General features: G+C 37.3%; 3 protein-coding genes across 3 annotated transcripts in view; 2 read left to right on the top strand and 1 right to left on the bottom strand.

Moving 5' to 3' along the window:
• Positions 1-2,340, top strand: part of rnf130 (ring finger protein 130) — a 49,314-nt gene extending 46,974 nt beyond the window's left edge. Inside the window, exon 9 of the mRNA XM_057349608.1 lies at positions 1,113-2,340. Coding sequence (XP_057205591.1) covers positions 1,113-1,219 — 107 coding nt within the window. The 3' untranslated portion in view covers positions 1,220-2,340. The remainder of the gene's footprint in view (positions 1-1,112) is intronic.
• A 1,300-nt stretch (positions 2,341-3,640) lies between these two features.
• On the top strand, positions 3,641-9,805 carry ctso (cathepsin O). The gene is made up of 8 exons (XM_057349932.1): positions 3,641-3,937; positions 4,496-4,604; positions 4,684-4,823; positions 5,106-5,273; positions 5,380-5,501; positions 8,002-8,165; positions 8,641-8,733; positions 9,146-9,805. The coding sequence occupies exons 1-8, from the start codon at positions 3,764-3,766 to the stop codon at positions 9,178-9,180; spliced, it is 1,005 nt and encodes a 334-aa protein (XP_057205915.1). The 5' UTR covers positions 3,641-3,763; the 3' UTR covers positions 9,181-9,805.
• Positions 9,806-10,112: 307 nt separating this feature from the next.
• On the bottom strand, positions 10,113-15,302 carry tdo2a (tryptophan 2,3-dioxygenase a). Its single transcript, XM_057349108.1, has 12 exons — positions 15,271-15,302; positions 14,860-14,962; positions 14,481-14,571; positions 13,852-13,922; positions 13,066-13,193; positions 11,873-12,059; positions 11,511-11,618; positions 11,315-11,420; positions 11,182-11,239; positions 10,699-10,778; positions 10,436-10,526; positions 10,113-10,266 (listed from the first exon to the last, which is right to left on the bottom strand). Exons 1-12 carry the CDS (start codon positions 15,300-15,302, stop codon positions 10,113-10,115), a joined length of 1,209 nt encoding a protein of 402 aa, XP_057205091.1.
• Between the last annotated feature and the right edge of the window lie 1,691 nt (positions 15,303-16,993).

Raw genomic sequence — 16,993 nt, 5'->3', positions numbered from 1 at the left:
CAACAACAACATATCTTGGTATGTTAGTATCTTACACACATACTGATCCGAATCAAAGCATCCTCGGGGGTGATTTTTAGACGATCTTTCTCTCCAACGTCTCTCTGCTGGAAAGTATCTCCACAGATATCTGTGAGTATCTCTGCTAAAAGCCTTAGTACCGCGGGTCCTAACGCGTCTCTTCTGGAAAGTCTTTATAATATTAACACAGGTCCCAGCTCCTGCCTGACATTTATTCTTCTTTTTAAAGTTAAAATCCACAAAGCTTTTGTTTTATGTAATACATAAGTCATAGCTCTTTCTACAGTCCTTCTAATGCCCGCAAAATCTCTTCCCTGCATCAACGTGAGAACAACATCATTTTGCACTGGGGTGGCCACCGTCGTGTTTGGACTGAGCGATTCGTTGCAAATCTATAATACAACGCTAGTGGCCGCTGTTGATCAAAAACTGCGCCTTTAAGGTATCTTTGAATTTTAAAGCCAAGTAAATCGATATGGTTTGTGATGTTTTTGGTTCAGGTTTTTCTGCTTTTTGCTGTTGTTTTTTTATATAATAATACAATGTATTATCTGCTTTCATAATATGCAGTTGTGTGAACTCACACTGGCACATACACATATTTGTCATAACAGTAAGGAACTACTTGTATAAATAAAACAATGTACAATTACATTGTATACTTTCCCTGTTAAAAAAAGCAGCATATGCTGGTTTGGTATGTTTTGATGCTGGTTTGTGCTGGTTTAAACTGGTCCTTATTTGGTTTAAGCTGGTCAAACCAGCATCAAAACATACCTAACCCAGCATATGCTGTTTTTTTAAAGTGTTGTTTGTTGTATTGGTCTGTCATTGGTCTGATGGTACAAGAGAGAAACTGATTTCGTTCTAAAATGAAGATTAACCAGAACTTGTATATTAGACATAGACAAATCTTTACAATCTACAGGAGCAGAAACCTTAAGTTTATCTAGATAGTTAAGCGTTTCATCACCACTCATCTTACTAAATCTCTATCCCCATCTTGTGCAGTTCACGTGCATGTGTAATAATAAAGAGCACCATCACAAATGCACATATTGCCATCTAACCCAATCGTTAATTTTTTCCAGGTGGTAATTTCTTCAACCGGAATTCCATGCCTCCGCGCAGTGTGGTCTGTGAGATGGAGCTTCCAGACATCCAGGCATCGCTGGACATGTACGACAACAAATCCTGAGGACACGCACTCCTCCACATCAACCCCATTCCTCCGTCACGTGACCCTGAACCCCAGCCTGAGGGGAAAATGACCTTACGAGTGTAAAATGGAGTATTGACAGTGACCACACTGACTGTGGCTATAAACTCTACCGCTGTAGAACGATTCTCGTAGCGATCAGCCGCGTCAAGCAAATGTGATTGGACTGCTGTTACACACGTCAACGCCGCCATCTGCCTCCTAACACTTTTCAACTTCATTTTATCCTCTTTCTTTGAAACTTCTTGAAAGACTATTTCAAAAGACATATTTACACAGATGGCTGTGGAAAGTACCGCTCGATTTCTCTGTTAGCTTCAAACATCTTCTGAAGTTGTCTTGTCTGCGTAATTTGCCAATCTGATTTGTTTTTACGTTCCAGTACTTATTATTGTGCTAGGTGGGAAAACTCACAGTGGTTGAAGAAAGAAAGCCTTTTTAGGACAGTTGTCTGCTTTGTATCTCCTGCTTTTGTAGCTGTCTCAGATGCAAACGAACTTGTCCATCGTATGCTTAAATATGCAGCTTTGCATTTAGTGCTGGCCAGTTCGCACTCAAACTCCTCGACAGATCAGCGTTACTTCCTCATAGAAATATACAGTATTTCTCTGTACATAGAATGAAAATGTTTGAAACATGTATTTAAAGAAAATCCTATGGAATAGCTGCAGCGAATACTAATCAGTTCCAAACAAGGGGACCTAAAATATATATATATATATATGGATATATACAGTATTTGCATATAATAATTCATATATATCTCAAGTGGCCTCTTAGCACAATTTGTCTTTCCTGAATCTTGTCCGTGCACAAGAGTGTCTGTCTGTTCTTGTTTTCCTATCTGATTTTGGGGATGATGCCATCCACGTGTGACCATATTGAGCTGCACTCACACCGAATCTCAGAGCTGGAGTGCTGATTCTGAACCAGTTATGTTTTTTTTTTTGCCATAAAAGTTACAATCAGGGCAGGGTAACCTGATCCTGGGTCAGAACCTATACTTTGAGTCAATTAGTGAGTAAAGGGTCTGCTTTATGTGGGTCATGGGCTACCTATGTTACATACTGCCTCAGCATTAAACTTGTCATAATTGCCTATTTTGCTTTTTTTCCTTGTGTGGTGTTAACCAAACTGGATGAATGCATTTAAAGCAATAATTCTAGACAAATGTGTCTAGAGTGGATAACATTTATGAAGTGAAATTACAAATGGTACATGAAGTTGTTTCACAGAAAGTACATGTAGCTTATTAATAGTCTCATTACACAGTACTTATGTAATAACAGGAACATTGACCTTTAGTTTTTTCCCCAAGGCTTAAAGGGATAGTTTAGCCAAAACGAAAAAATCCGTCATCGTTTATTCACCCTGATGTCACTCAAAACCTGTATGACTATATAACAGAAGATATTTTGAGGAATGTGTCAGTGGTTTTGTGTACAGACTAAACGATGACAGATTTTCGTTTTTGGGTGAATTGTCGCTTTTAATAAAAAAAACATTTGCGTTCAAATGAGATTACATAATTCATGAAATGATTATTTTTTAAACAGATCAGTGTAACTGACTTAACATCGGTATATGACAACAAATTTCTACTATTATTCTCCTAAATATTCTCCTATAAATATTCTCCTAATTATCTCCTATATAGTGCACCATAACGGGTGTCCGCCATTTTGTATCGTCTGAATTCTGAGTAAACATCTCATTCCCTACATTTGTTCACTGCTTTTTAACCACAATGCATTCTGATTTTGAGTGTACATCCGATGTACACTCACTCACTCATATTTCCCATGATACAACGCGAATCAACCGTCTGATTAGAATCAGCTGGAGTAGAGTGACCTTATGCCACGAATGTACGTTTATACACTTGTGTTTGTTCTTGTTGACAGTTTTTTTTCTACTTTTTGAGAATAAACAGATAAAATTAATGTTATATACAGCAGTGTTTTATTTTAAATATATTAAATAATTTTATGAAACGCAATAAATGTAATAGTACATAAACGTGGCAAAAAAAACATTTTGTTCTCTTTATTAAAAACGAACAAACGGGACAAATAATGTAAAAATTAACTTTACCATTTTACAAAACAATCCATAAAGCCACACACTGTCCGCGACAGTACTGTCAAACGCAGGATTTATTACGTCAGTGTCCGAAATTGTTCACCCATTTTCATTCACTTCTTCCCCATATAGTGGACAATTTAACATTCGCTATGTAGGGCATAGTGAATGAGTGAACAAGTGAGCGAATTCAGACGTAGCTATAGTCTGCTAGAGCTACTCTAAATCGTATCTCTCGCGGTACTTTGCATACGTCTGCGCAGCGTTGCACTTTATGTTTTGCAATGCTATAATTCGCCGCTAGAGGGAGACAGAGCGCGCTGCTGCAGAGACACACTGCTGATCCGGATGTAAACACGGGCAAATAATCCATCGCCGAAATGAAAGTTTTGAAAGCACATAGGACGATTCACTAAATTGTTACTTATTGACTCATGTTTAATGGCGTTTACGCAAACACTTGTTGGTTTGGTCGTTTACTATCAGCTGCTGAGAGGATCCAACAGTGTCGAGACAACTGAGCAACATCAGACGGAAGGATTTAAAGCTTTTCAACAACTTTACGACAGAAACTACGATAACAATGAGTTATACGAGAGCTTGATACATTTCAAGGTATGTTTGATGAACAAAATATTAATCTCACAGTGTGTATAATGTTTAATAGACTAGTTCAGGAAATCAGGTTGAGCTCATATGTTGGCACTTTTTTTGTCGGCATCATAACGTTCAATATGCAGTTTAGTTGCACAACAAATGCGTAGACGATTGTAATACAAGCTTGTCTAGAAAAGTTAAAATATTTGAAACGGTATAACCGCTGCAAAGTACACAGTCTAACGGTTTTCTTTACCAATTTTATTATGAACTGTTTACCATTAAAACCATTACAGAATGCCTTTATGTTGTGTGTTTTAGGTTTGATTCCAGTAAGTTTTAATAATGTTCTGTTAGTTCCCATTCACCAGATTCCCCACAGAGACCATTATAGTTTCCATTTAAATCAATACAATTCCCATTATAACCGTTAAATCCATCCGAATTTTGGTCATGATTTACAATGTTTTTTTTTCTTAAGCAGCTAGGCCAGTTCTTTTTGTTTCAGTCACTTTATGTCATAAGACGTCAATTGATAAACATCTCAATTCCAGGTGTCATTTTGTTTTAATGCAGAATTCACTTGAGAGACACAAGGTTTTAAACAACTTGCTGAAGAAATCAAACCAGTCTGCCAGGTATGGAATCAACCAGTTCTCAGATTTATCTTCAAAACAGTTTAAAGGTGAGTGTGTTCAAAGTCACAGATGCACACTTACACATGTTTCCTTAAGAGAACATCTGACTTCTCTTTTGTTTCTCAGAACGCTACCTCACGGTCCAGGCTGATGCTGTTCCAAAGTTTGACCCCACTAGGCCCAACATCCGCTTTAAGACGAGTTATCCAGTAAGGTTTGATTGGAGGGACCATGGAGTTGTCGGACCCGTTCAAAACCAGAAGGCGGTAGGTTGGAGATATTAAATAAGAGAGCACTTCAGATTTTCAAAAACATCCAGATGAAAGAGGGCTGTGGATTGTATTCCTTCAGACCTTGAACCTTTTTGACATTCATTTTCAGTCACTGTTTACACTTGCAAGGATGACATCAAAAGCACAAAGTACAGATATTTTCTTGCACATATATTTTCTTGCACACATTCAAAGGATAAGGCTTTGTTATTATAAGTAATAATAAAGTGTGCTTGTGTTTACCTGTGTTACAAAGTTTTCTTCTTGTTCTTGTTGTGTGGAGGTTGCTGGGCCTTTAGTGTGGTGGGGGCTATTGAATCAGTATCTGCTAAACATGCTGGAAAACTACAGGAGCTCAGTGTACAGCAAGTTATAGACTGTTCTTACAGTAACCATGGATGCAACGGTGGATCTCCTGTTGAAGCTCTGGACTGGCTCATGAAGGTCTGAAATTTCTTAATTTCCTTAGAAAATAATCAGCATCTTTTGTGGTGTTATGTGCTGAATAAGTAATAATTTGTGAAAGCTTTGTGTTTCTTTCTCATTTTAGACCAAACTAAAGTTAGTAAACCAGGTGGAGTATCCTTTCAAAGCTGTCGCTGGGATATGTCAATACTTTTCTCTGTCTCACGATGGAGTCGTACTTACGAATTATTCAGCTTATGACTTAAGGTAAGTATAATGTGCAGATTGCATGACCTTTAAATCAACATCCAGCATTACAGATATATAAAGTATCTCACAGAAGTGAGTACACCCCTCACATTTTTGTAAATATTTTATCTTTTCATGTGTCAACACTGAAGAAATGACACTTTGCTACAATATAAAGTAGTGAGTGTACAACTTGTATAACAGTGTAAATTTGCTGTCCCCTCAAAATAACTCGACACTCAGCCAATAATGTCTAAATGTTGCTGCTGGCAACAAAAGTGAGTACACCCTAAGTGAAAATGTCCAAATTGGGCCCAATTAGCCATTTTCGATACCCCCGGTGTCATGTGATTCGTTAGAGTTACAAGGTCTCAGGTGTGAACGGGGAGCAGGTGTGTTAAATTTGGTGTTATTGTTCTCACTCTCTCATACTGGTCACTGGAAGTTCAACATGGCAAAGAATTGTCTGAGGATCTGGAAAAAGAATTGTTGCTCTACATAAAGATGGCCTAGGCTATAACAAGATTTCCAAGACCCTGAAACTGAGCTGTGTGGCGGCAACCAGGTGAGAAGTACAAAGACAAGTGTGTCTTGCCTACAGTTAAGCATGGTGGTGGGAGTGTCATGGTCTGGGGCTGCATGAGTGCTGCCGGCACTGGGGAGCTACAGTTCATCAAGGGAACCATGAATGCCAACATGTACTGTGACATACTGAAGCAGAGCATGATCCCCTCCCTTCGGCGACTCGGCCGCAGGGCAGTATTCCAACATGATAACGACCCCAAACACACCTCTAAGACGACCACTGCCTTGCTAAAGTAGCTGAGGGTAAAGGTGAAGACCTAAACCCTATTGTGCATCTGTGGGGCATCCTCAAACGGAAAGTGGAGGAGCGCAAGGTCTCTAACATCCACCAGCTCCGTGATGTCATCACGGAGGAGTGGAAGAGGACTCCAGTGGCAACCTGTGAAGCTTTGGTGAACTCCATGCCCAAGAGGGTTAAGGCAGTGCTGGAAAATAATGGTGGCCACACAAAATATTGACACTTTGGGCCCAATTTGGACATTGGACAAGTTCTTTGCACATACAGTCCGAAATTTTCGTATGCTTTTTTTCGTATTAGGCTCTCGTTTGTACGGTGTCTCTGAATTGTTAAAAAAGGCCGCTCAAAATGCTTGGCGGATGTGAAAAACGCAGAAAATCGAACCCGGTCCGAATTTTTTAATGACGGACGAAAATATCGGAGGCAGTGTGTAAATGTGATTGACATGACGTGAGGTCGTATTTATTTTTTAACATGCGGAAATTTCGGACGCAAATTTCGGACTCAATGTGCAATGGGCTTTAGGGGTGTACTGACTTTTGTTGCCAGCAGTTTAGACATTAATGGCTGTGTGTTGAGTTATCTTGAGGGGACAGCAAATGTACACTTATACAAGCTGTACACTCACTACTTTATATTGTAGCAAAGTGTCATTTCTTCAGTGTTGTCACATGAAAAGATACAATAAAATATTTACAAAATGTGAGGGGTGTACTCACTTCTGTGAGATACTGTACACTGGCATTACATTTACATTAATGCATATGGTAAATGCTTTTAGTGCTTGTTTAGTGCCTTTCAGTGTGTTCAGGGTATGCATTATCATTTGTGTTTTCACTGTGAATCGAACCCTGTGACCTTTGCGCTGCAAATTCAGTGTTTTACCAGTTAAGCTGTTGGAACACTTAGTTGATTTTGTTGAATTCTATGTACTAACGTGATTCTAAGAGGTTGAAAGTCAGCTGAAATGGGTGCTAATGTTTTATTTTCAGTTATTTGTGCATGTTGACTCTGTTTGCTGCTCAGGGTCAGGTACAGAGCGGCCACTGACTATGGATTTTCAAGTTCACATACCTCAGATCATGTTACCATATAAAGTACTTATGTACTCGGGTGACGTGTCGTAAATGTGCCAGATGTCATTCTGTGACTTACACTGGGTCTTTGCCAAGTGCGACATGACATGCGATTAAAAACATGTCAAACATGACAAAAAAATGTTGACATGTCTCCACTTCACTGAAGAAAAATAAAGCAAAAATGTCTGAGAAATGGTCACTGACATCTTGCTCCGATGATGTCATTTGGAGTCTGAGCAGTATAGTGGAGCTGTGGTATCCAGGCTCTCACTTAATCTTTGGTGTTCCGAGTCAGATCCGTGGCTTGTTGGTTTTGACTAAATCCTTGTTGCTTCGAGTCTTGCGAAACCCTTACCCTAACCTAACCATCTAAACTACCTATGATTCTTAAACTTGCCAAAAAAACAACTCGAAACACCAAAGATTTAGTGAGAGCCCAACAACATACTTCAGCATGATAAGAACTAAAATAACAGAAACTATTTTTGGCATTTCAGATTTGTAATTTGTTGGATTTCTGTTAGGACACAATGTAACTGCAAACCCACATTTAATATTGTGTATAATAACATCTGAAGTAGTTGCATAGTATAATGAAATTGATATTATGTTCTAGTGGACTGGAAGAGATAATGATGAGTATACTGGTGGAGACGGGACCTCTTGTTGTCATTGTGGATGCCATCAGCTGGCAGGATTATCTGGGTGGCATCATTCAACACCACTGCTCCAGTCATAATGCCAACCATGCTGTACTGATCACTGGCTATGATACCACAGGTACACACACGCAGACACGGACTGTTACACACTCTTTGCTTGTGCTACAGAGCATAAAGGTTCAGAACGCTGGCCTTCATGCATATCATACTGTCAAGGACGCTGAATCGAACAGACATTGGCAAACACGGGCTTTATGCCAACATCATTTTGAATGAGGAGAGAAATGACTGTTCAATGTCACACCACAAGCTTCAATGAACCTATAAACTATGAATCAATATTTTTCAGTGTTTTGAATAGCTTTTAGGGAGAACTTTTTATTAAATTTGAATTTGAAGAAAAAAACATAACAGTTTTTATTTACATACAGTACAGTTTTCATGTTTTTGTTTATACAATATGCATACATAGTATATACTAAAGAAATAAACTAGAATGTCAGTAGGTTTGATATTTATTTACTGATCAGTGCATTTGTTTGCAATGCATTTACCATAAATGTTTATAAATAAAATATCTTATGTTTCTGTAGGGGATGTGCCATATTGGATAGTACGCAATTCATGGGGAACCACATGGGGTGATAATGGCTATGTTTACATAAAAATAGGAAGCGACATGTGTGGTGAGTTTATCTGGAGATGTTATGCTTTTTGATGTTGACTCTCACAATTAAACCATAAACATAATACACAAAGCACGGTGCAGTCTGCTACAGTGAGAGAAAATGTGAGGCAATTGTGTGTGTTCATAAATATTCATGTGACTTTTCTGTGTTGACAAAGGACGGCCAACAATAATGTCACTGATGTAAAGATCAAAAAATAAATGTCAGCCAGTTTGTTCATGTTTGATTCATATCAGATTCTCCGGAAATTATGACGCGTGATTGTTTTAAGATGGCGATCATAAACGATTGTCAGTTTATTTGAGTGACTTTACAGCGTCAGCAGACATTTCATTCAGTAATTAAAGTTACACAGTGATCATGCAGTCACCTGTTATGTGCTTTTTATCCCCTTATTATCTGTTTCTAGGCATTGCGGAAAGTGTTGCTGCTGCTTTTGTATAAATCAGTTAACAATCTTCATACTTGAGGGATCAGCAAGTCACAGATCAACATTTGAAAATATCAGCCCGAGGACAAGAACCTGACTCAGGTCTCAAATGCAGCTGGTAAACGTTCTTGTGTGGATTGTGGCTAAAAATCCTGGTGCCTCTTGAATTCAAAGCAAATGATTCTGTGTAATTCCCAATATTCCTAATCCTGTAAATCACTGTAGCCCAAAATAATCTCTCAGTCAGGGCCAATTTTAGTTAGGAAACACATTTTACACAGATTTTAACCAAACGCTTTTTGTGCATTTAACATGTGTTTTATTTGCATAATAATAATGTTGCATTGCTATAGGACACACGGTAAACTCATCAAAGATAATGTGACAAGATAGACAAAATATGTATTTCAAAAATGTTCAAATGTTTTTTGAGCCCACTGTATTATTGTGAATACTAATGAAAGCTTTACTACAGATTCTATTGCTAGATATCATTTATCTACTGTCCTACATGTTTTGTAACTACACAGACTTTGTACTGTTTACTAGTTTTATATTTGAGTACATTTTAAGAACACTCTGACATGTGTTTCAATAGTAAATAAACAAGAATACATTTTCACATGTTTTCAAATAAACCACAAATCATTTGTATTATCTTTATTTACAAAATAATCTGTTGACCTCACATATACAGTATTTGATATATTACATTATATTGACACGCTTGAGTTGACATTATTGTACGACTAAAGCATCAATATAGCTTTTAAACCTCTACTATTACAAACTTAACCACAAACCTGTGATATAAATATTACTTGTGATAAAATATTTGGAAATTTCACACGCCAGACTCAATCCTGTGTCCCCATAGGTTCCCATGGGTCTCCAGCTCTTCTGAATGGTGAGTAACACACTTGCCGCTGTGCCATGACAGCTTTGTCTAGTCTGAGTCATCACTGCTGCAGTAAGAGCTGTCACAGCACTCGGCAGTGTACAGAAAACTGTGCTCAGTCGGGTTCAGCTTGGGAACCCACTCTCTCGGAACCAGGAAGGTGGCCAGGTTAAACAGATCCACAAACACCTTGTAGCGATCACTGGCAAAACATAACTGTTGTCATTAACATGGCTTGTCACATATTTTGTATTTACGAGATGGTTTGCATAATGCTGTAAATCCCAGATCTCATTTTCATTGTGTTTGAAACTGATCGTTCTAATGACTCTCAGATGAAGACTGGATTTGTCCCAGATGATGTGACTGACCTGACAGTGGAGCGCAGGTATTGGTAGCCGGATGAGCCGCCTGTTCCAGCTTTGCTGCCAAGCATTCTGTGCACCATACACACGTGGTTGTCTAAGGGAGAATTTGGGGGTAAATTATTCAGTAAGTGAGAAGGTGTTTTTGACAAGCGTGAGAAACCGCATGGGATGACAATGTGCGACAGAAAAGTGTTATGAGTATTGACAAGCAATTTCAAAGAAATGGCAAGTTTTCATAGCTATTAGTTTTAAATGGCACCACGTACATCTCCATTTGGTCATGAGGGTATCGATGTCCATCAGAGACGTCAGGAGCTGGAAAGGAACCTGAAATCGAGGCTCTTCCCTGAAGACCAAAGACAAGAAGTCGAGTTCAGTTATCTTTATCAAAGGGATTGTTCACGCGAAAATGTAAAATCTGTCTAGTTGAGTTGTTTTAAGTCTGTATAAATGTCTTTGTTCTGATGAACACAGAGAAAGATATTTGGAAGAATGCTTGAAAGTTCTTAGCCACTATTGACTACCATTCCTACATTCTTCAAAATATCTTCTTTTGTGTTCAACAGAACAAATACTTTGTACATTTATAAAGCAGATGTTCCTACTATGGTAGTCGATGGTGGCCAAGAACGTTTTGGTTACAAGCATTCTTCCAAATATCTTTCGAAGGCTAAAGGAAGACAGAATTTTCATTTTGGGGTGAACTAACCCTAACAAACTGTCCCGTTGTGTTTACAAATTGGATTTACCTGTAAAAATAGATCATCAATGCTCCTTGTAATGCTTTATAGGACAGCCTCCTTTGACCTGTACAAAGAAAGAAAGAAAGTAACACTCAAGACTTTTCACTTGGTGTTCAGTCTCTCAGGGGGGTTTTCTCACCTGTGCTTAGTAAATGATCATGTCTCTTCTCATCAAAGAGAGATAAGAAAACATCTCTGTGCTTAATGAACTCTGCCATCATCTCTTCTTTCGTCTCTGGGTTTTGCTATTAAAACGCAGCATAAATTGTCAGACGTGCTTTTCATTCTCTCACAACAGAGAACGCTGTGAAATTGTCAAGGGATCTTTCACAAACCTCGATTTTCTCTTTTTCTCCATCGAGTCCCTTGAAAATATTGGTTTGCAATTTCCCAAAGAAATTAAAGCCGTCTTCCTCCAAGCCAGGAGTTCTCTCCAGCCATTGCTGAGAAACATCGATTGCTTATGAGAAATGTTAATCAGCGATTCATTTCACGTTACTGTACAAAAAACAATCTTGGCCATGCACCATTTTACTTTATGAATACCAATCACCTGCAAAGAAGTCCAGTAAGTTAAAGCTGCTGACTTTCTTATTTGCATTACTGTGATACTGTGATACTGTTAATATTGCGTCTCAGTGCTGGTTGTTGTTGTAGTAATGCCATTTCCTCTGGTGTTGGTGTCGTGTAGGCCTACCTCGACTAACTGAAGCAGAGTGAGTTCCTGCTCTGAGCGGATGAGCAGCTCGCTCTCCTCGCCACGGAAATTGTCTCGGTAATGTCTTCTGTTGTAGGGAACCCTCTGGTTGTGTGGGACCCCAATCTTGTTTTCCAAAAGTCGAAACTGTAGACTCTGGAAACCCGAAGCTGGCGAGAGATATTCCCTGAACACAAACGCACACAGATCAATCGAGCTAAATGCAATTATGTTAAACACAACCATTGATTTTGATTTAACAAATTAGTATCATCAAACTCCTATTTACTCCTAGTTACTTGTGGCTCCTCTCCAGAGTGTCAGTATGCACTATATCCAATAGCTTATCTGTTTTATCTAAGAAATTCTGTTATGTAGGAAATGATATAGGCTATGTTCAGGAATTGCCTTTTTTGCTGTAATTAAGAAACAATTATCTAGCTATGACAATAGCGGAATTTCGCTGATGTCTTCTGAAACCTCGGATATATCTCCATCAGTGTTGCGTGTAACTAGTTACCAAGTAATTAGTTACTGTTATTTAATTACTTTTCCCTTGAAAAAGCAAAGTAAGGGATTACTCTTATTTTTTCTGTAATTTAATTACAGTTACTTCTGATGTAATTAAACTAAATACTTTGTGTAAGGTGTGTGTGCAGAAGAGGAATTGACATCATGTAAGTCTAACTTTAAAATCCTTGCTTTAATGTATAATTCTTACATTCGTAATTAATAATAATATTTTATGTAGTTTTATATTATTTATTTGAATGAATTAAAAGAGCCGTGTCATGTCTATCCTTGAATCACTTAACTCATCAAGGTTGATGTAGGATATAGAAAGTAATTAGTAATTAAATACTTTTTGAAGAGAGTAACTTCTACAGTAATCTAATTACATTATCGAATGTGTAATTAGTAACTAGTAATTCATTACTTTTTCAGAGTAACTTACCCAACACTGATCTCCATTCTTTTGTTAGGCTATTTTTTTATTTTATTATTAGTCATTTTTGTTTGTCACTGGGTTTTGCCAATATCTAACTAAAAAAAGTATTAAAAAGTGCTTGTCAACATTGACATTAAAAAAGTCACACTAAAAAGTGCAGTTTTTTCCACTTCCTGATAAACAGCAAATTTGGACATACGAGGTTTCAGAAAGACATCGATGATTTGCAAGAAATACATCTTACCTGAAGTCAAAAAAGTCTATGGCAGTCATAGTTTCCAAAACAGCAAACTGATCAAGCAATAGTCTGAATATCATCACGATCCTGTTAATTCGAGTGTTAACTTTGAGCATGTTCCTCTCATCACGAACCTGAGAAAATGTGCACATAGTTCACATATGTGTGTTTCGTAAAATACGTGAGAGTTAACTTGGTGGAAATATCTTAAACTAGACTGAAGGTGGCAGCCTCATGCTGTAATGCACATCTTCAAAATGTAGCACATATAGAAAGGTTAGGTCTGTTCATCATCATTACTAAAGAAGCAAACAATGAGCGCAGGTGATTTTAACATGAAACCTTTGACAGCTATCCCACAATCTGTGTACATCCCTGTATTACATTGGTGACAAAAAACTTTAAGTGATGCTGAAGAGCACAAAATGTTGAGTTGGAATAAAATATAGAGAATTTGATTTTGGGCTGTAGATTATTAGTGGAGCTGAATTAGTGTTTCATTTACTGATGTTTATTAAATGTATTCATAATTTCAGCCAACACCTAATCTCACCTAAACTTCAGTTTGAAGTTTCATCAGCGTCACGTGTAATATTTCCATTTTTCAACATGTTTTACACTGTATATTATTTATTAAACATACTGTATCTTGTTACGTGGATTTAAAGTAAACTAACTAATTTGAAGGGGAACAAAATGTGACTCAAATCACTGCAGCTGTTCATGACTCAGTAAATCTTAAAACCCGCAACTAACCTGAATGTTTGTCTTGTAGATGCTAAATTAACTCACATGTCCACTTATAAAGATTTCTCTCACTGAGTCCAGCTCCCATAGAACCTGTTTAAACCACAGTTCATAGGCTGCAATACAGAGAAAGAGTTAATTATTTCTTTAGGTTACATATGTAAAGTTGTTACACTTGTAAATGTGAAAGGTCACTGAACTCTTAAACCTTATAGATGTATGAAGTTCAGAAGAATAGTATAGCAAGAGCAGTTTTCTTTCTAAGTGCAGTTGAGAAATACATTTTTTTTAATGAGCAAGTAAATAATAGTATTTATTGATGCCACAAAATTTTTGGAGTGAAATATTGTGTATTTAATCTTTGGTCAAAGTAGCTTTATATTAAATTGCATTTGAATAATTTATTATTGTGTGTATATAATGTGTATTCAAGTACTGGAGTCATGTATGCTTGATAGTTTATATCTGCTAAATTGATGTTAACAAAGAACAAGTTTTTGACACAGTCTTGTCTATTTTTAGTTGCAGTTAATTAATAGACAAGGTTGTCAACATTCAACACTATAAATAGGAGTGGAAGTATTTTGCCTGCTGTTTTGGGAGCGTTCACTGGGGATCAAGCTAAGGCTAAAATTGATTTGCCCAAAGGCAGTTTAGTGTGTTGTGTGACTCACCTTGATGTGTGACAATAAACAGATGTTCATCATGGATCTTGTTTCCCTTCAGCTCACTTTGAAGAACCTGAGATGTCACTATTTTATCCAGCTGGGAGCGAGGAAAAAAAGATGTGCTTTTCAAAGAGAGGAAACCTTGAATAAATAAGCTCAAGGTATCAATTTAAAATAAAACCCACAAAACAACTAGTTCATTATTTGTGCTGGAATTCGAACATGGTCCTGAATCCTAATACTTGAAAACAATAATTGAATGGGGTTTTCATTTAGTCCCAGAATTGCGCATCAATTATTGATGATATAATGATAGAAAAAGCTATTAAGTATCAGCATTTTATTTTATGATTTGGTAAATCTATAATAATAATATTAATACTACCTGCAGATAGTCTCCATAGATAAGACCTCCTTTGCTGGCTTTGTTAACTCCAGTTTGAGAATCATTATTCTCATCTTCTGTCAGATGCTGTATACTGCTTGACCTGTAATTTCATCAAGTAATGTATTTTCTCAAGAATTACACATTTGAATGAGGTAAATCTCTACATTATAGATAGAAATGTGCCCTTAAAATTAGGATTATAAACTCAAATGTTCAAATACATACACAAATTTCGCTTGAAAATATGGACATCCACTCATGGCTAAAATATGTTACACAAGTAATGGTTTTCTCCCACTTCAAACCATTTTCAAGGATTTCTGCACATTTTATAATATTTTCTCACATGATGATTGTCCAATCACATTTAGATCCGTTCCACCTCCCTTCTGGACACTCGTGTTTAACGGTGGATGAACCCTGTAACCGGTGAACTCCATGTACTTTTTCTTATCTTATGTGAAATCCTCAAAACAATGTGTATACTTGACAAATTGGATTTGAAACAGAACTTTGACTTTATAGCGACATGAGTTGGGGGTTGTACATAAATTAAACATATTTAAGTCAATATACAGCAAACTCAAGTTTTTAGCCAGAATTTGCCTGAAAGTAGTTCACCTTCAACATGAAAATTCTGTCATCATTTACTCACCCTCTTGTCATTTCAAACCTGTATGACTTTCTCTCTTCTGCAGAACACAAAAGAAGATATTTTGAAAGTGTTGGTAACAGAACAGCACAGGCCTCCATTCACTTCTAACCGATGCAAGTGAATAGGGGCTGTTAACAATATTCTTAAAAAATATTGTATTTTGTGTTCTGTGTAAGAAAGCATGTCATACAGGTTGGAAATGACAAGAGTAAATGATGATAGAATTTTCATTTTGAAGGTTTACTACTTGAACTATGCTCAAATGTTTCCATTTTTAACCTTGCACTTTGTAAATCCAAATCCGTGACTTCAATGGCGACTGTTATGTTAAGGTGGTCTTTCAACCGAGAACACGAATTAATAGATTGCGGTTCGTGACAATTTAACGATTTCCCGTGAGACTGTGTTTGGGTCTTTTTAGTTTCTACTTTCCTTTGAAAGAGAAAGATATTTGGAAGAATGCTTCTAACCAGAAAGTTCCTGGCCACAACAAACAAAACAAGTGTTTTGGAACACAAAAGAAGATATTTTGAAGAAAAGGCAGTTCTGGGACACTTTTGATTACCTTTGTCGTTTTTCTTACTATGTTAGTCAAGGGTGGCCAAGAACTGTTTGGTTACAAGCGTTCTTCCAAATATCTTTCTCTGTGTTCAACCAAACAAAGAAATTTATACAGATTTGGAAGAACTCTAGGGTAAGTAAATGGTGCCAGAATTTGTATTTAATGTTAATGGTCTCATTCCACTGTGTGTTCTCTACTCTAGATAGTTTTATTGTTGTGATTAAGGTAAAAAAGTATGATGCTGCATAGGGGAAACAATCAGAGCAAAAGGCATCGTTTTAATCATGTCCATTCACACTGACATTCATTTGCTTTGTGTCTTGTTTATCTGCATTTATCTAGTAATAACTTTACCAAAGTAACAGACAATTTCAAGTGTTTCAAATGTTCTGCTTTTGTGTTTTGTACATGCATGATTCAGGAACACACTTGTCTGTGTTTCCTTTTGAAAAGATTCTGATGAATTGTGGGTAACAGGTGAACTCTGGCTAGCCTGAACAGATTGTAAAAGGTTAAAGGTTTGGGATGGTTGTCTGGGGATTTGATGTGTGTGTGGTAGTAAGACAGTTAGCTCGTCTTCATATGCTATAGCATATCTCGTGTCCTTCGAAATGCACTGCTAGGGCACAAGAGTCTGCTGATATTGAGCGAGCCGGCGACAGGCAGCAGTGTCATTGTTTTCATACCTTTTAAGACGAGGTGGCTAATCCATCAAATCTGCCAACCCAGGACATAAGGAAAACAAAAAGAAGGCTGTCGGTGACGACACAATACAGGATCAAGTGACCTTCAGGAAGCACTTTTATTATTGGCAGGAGTGTAATTTTATAATCTGGAAAGAAAAAGAAAACTAGAGCACTGTGGTAAAACTGAGGACTTTAGGCACTTGAAACGCAATCATAACTCATTTCTAA

Source organism: Triplophysa rosa, linkage group LG13, assembly GCF_024868665.1.
Source record: "Triplophysa rosa linkage group LG13, Trosa_1v2, whole genome shotgun sequence".
NCBI lineage: Eukaryota > Metazoa > Chordata > Actinopteri > Cypriniformes > Nemacheilidae > Triplophysa > Triplophysa rosa.
Note: the sequence above shows the minus strand (reverse complement) of the source record. Positions and strands in the feature narration are given on the sequence as shown.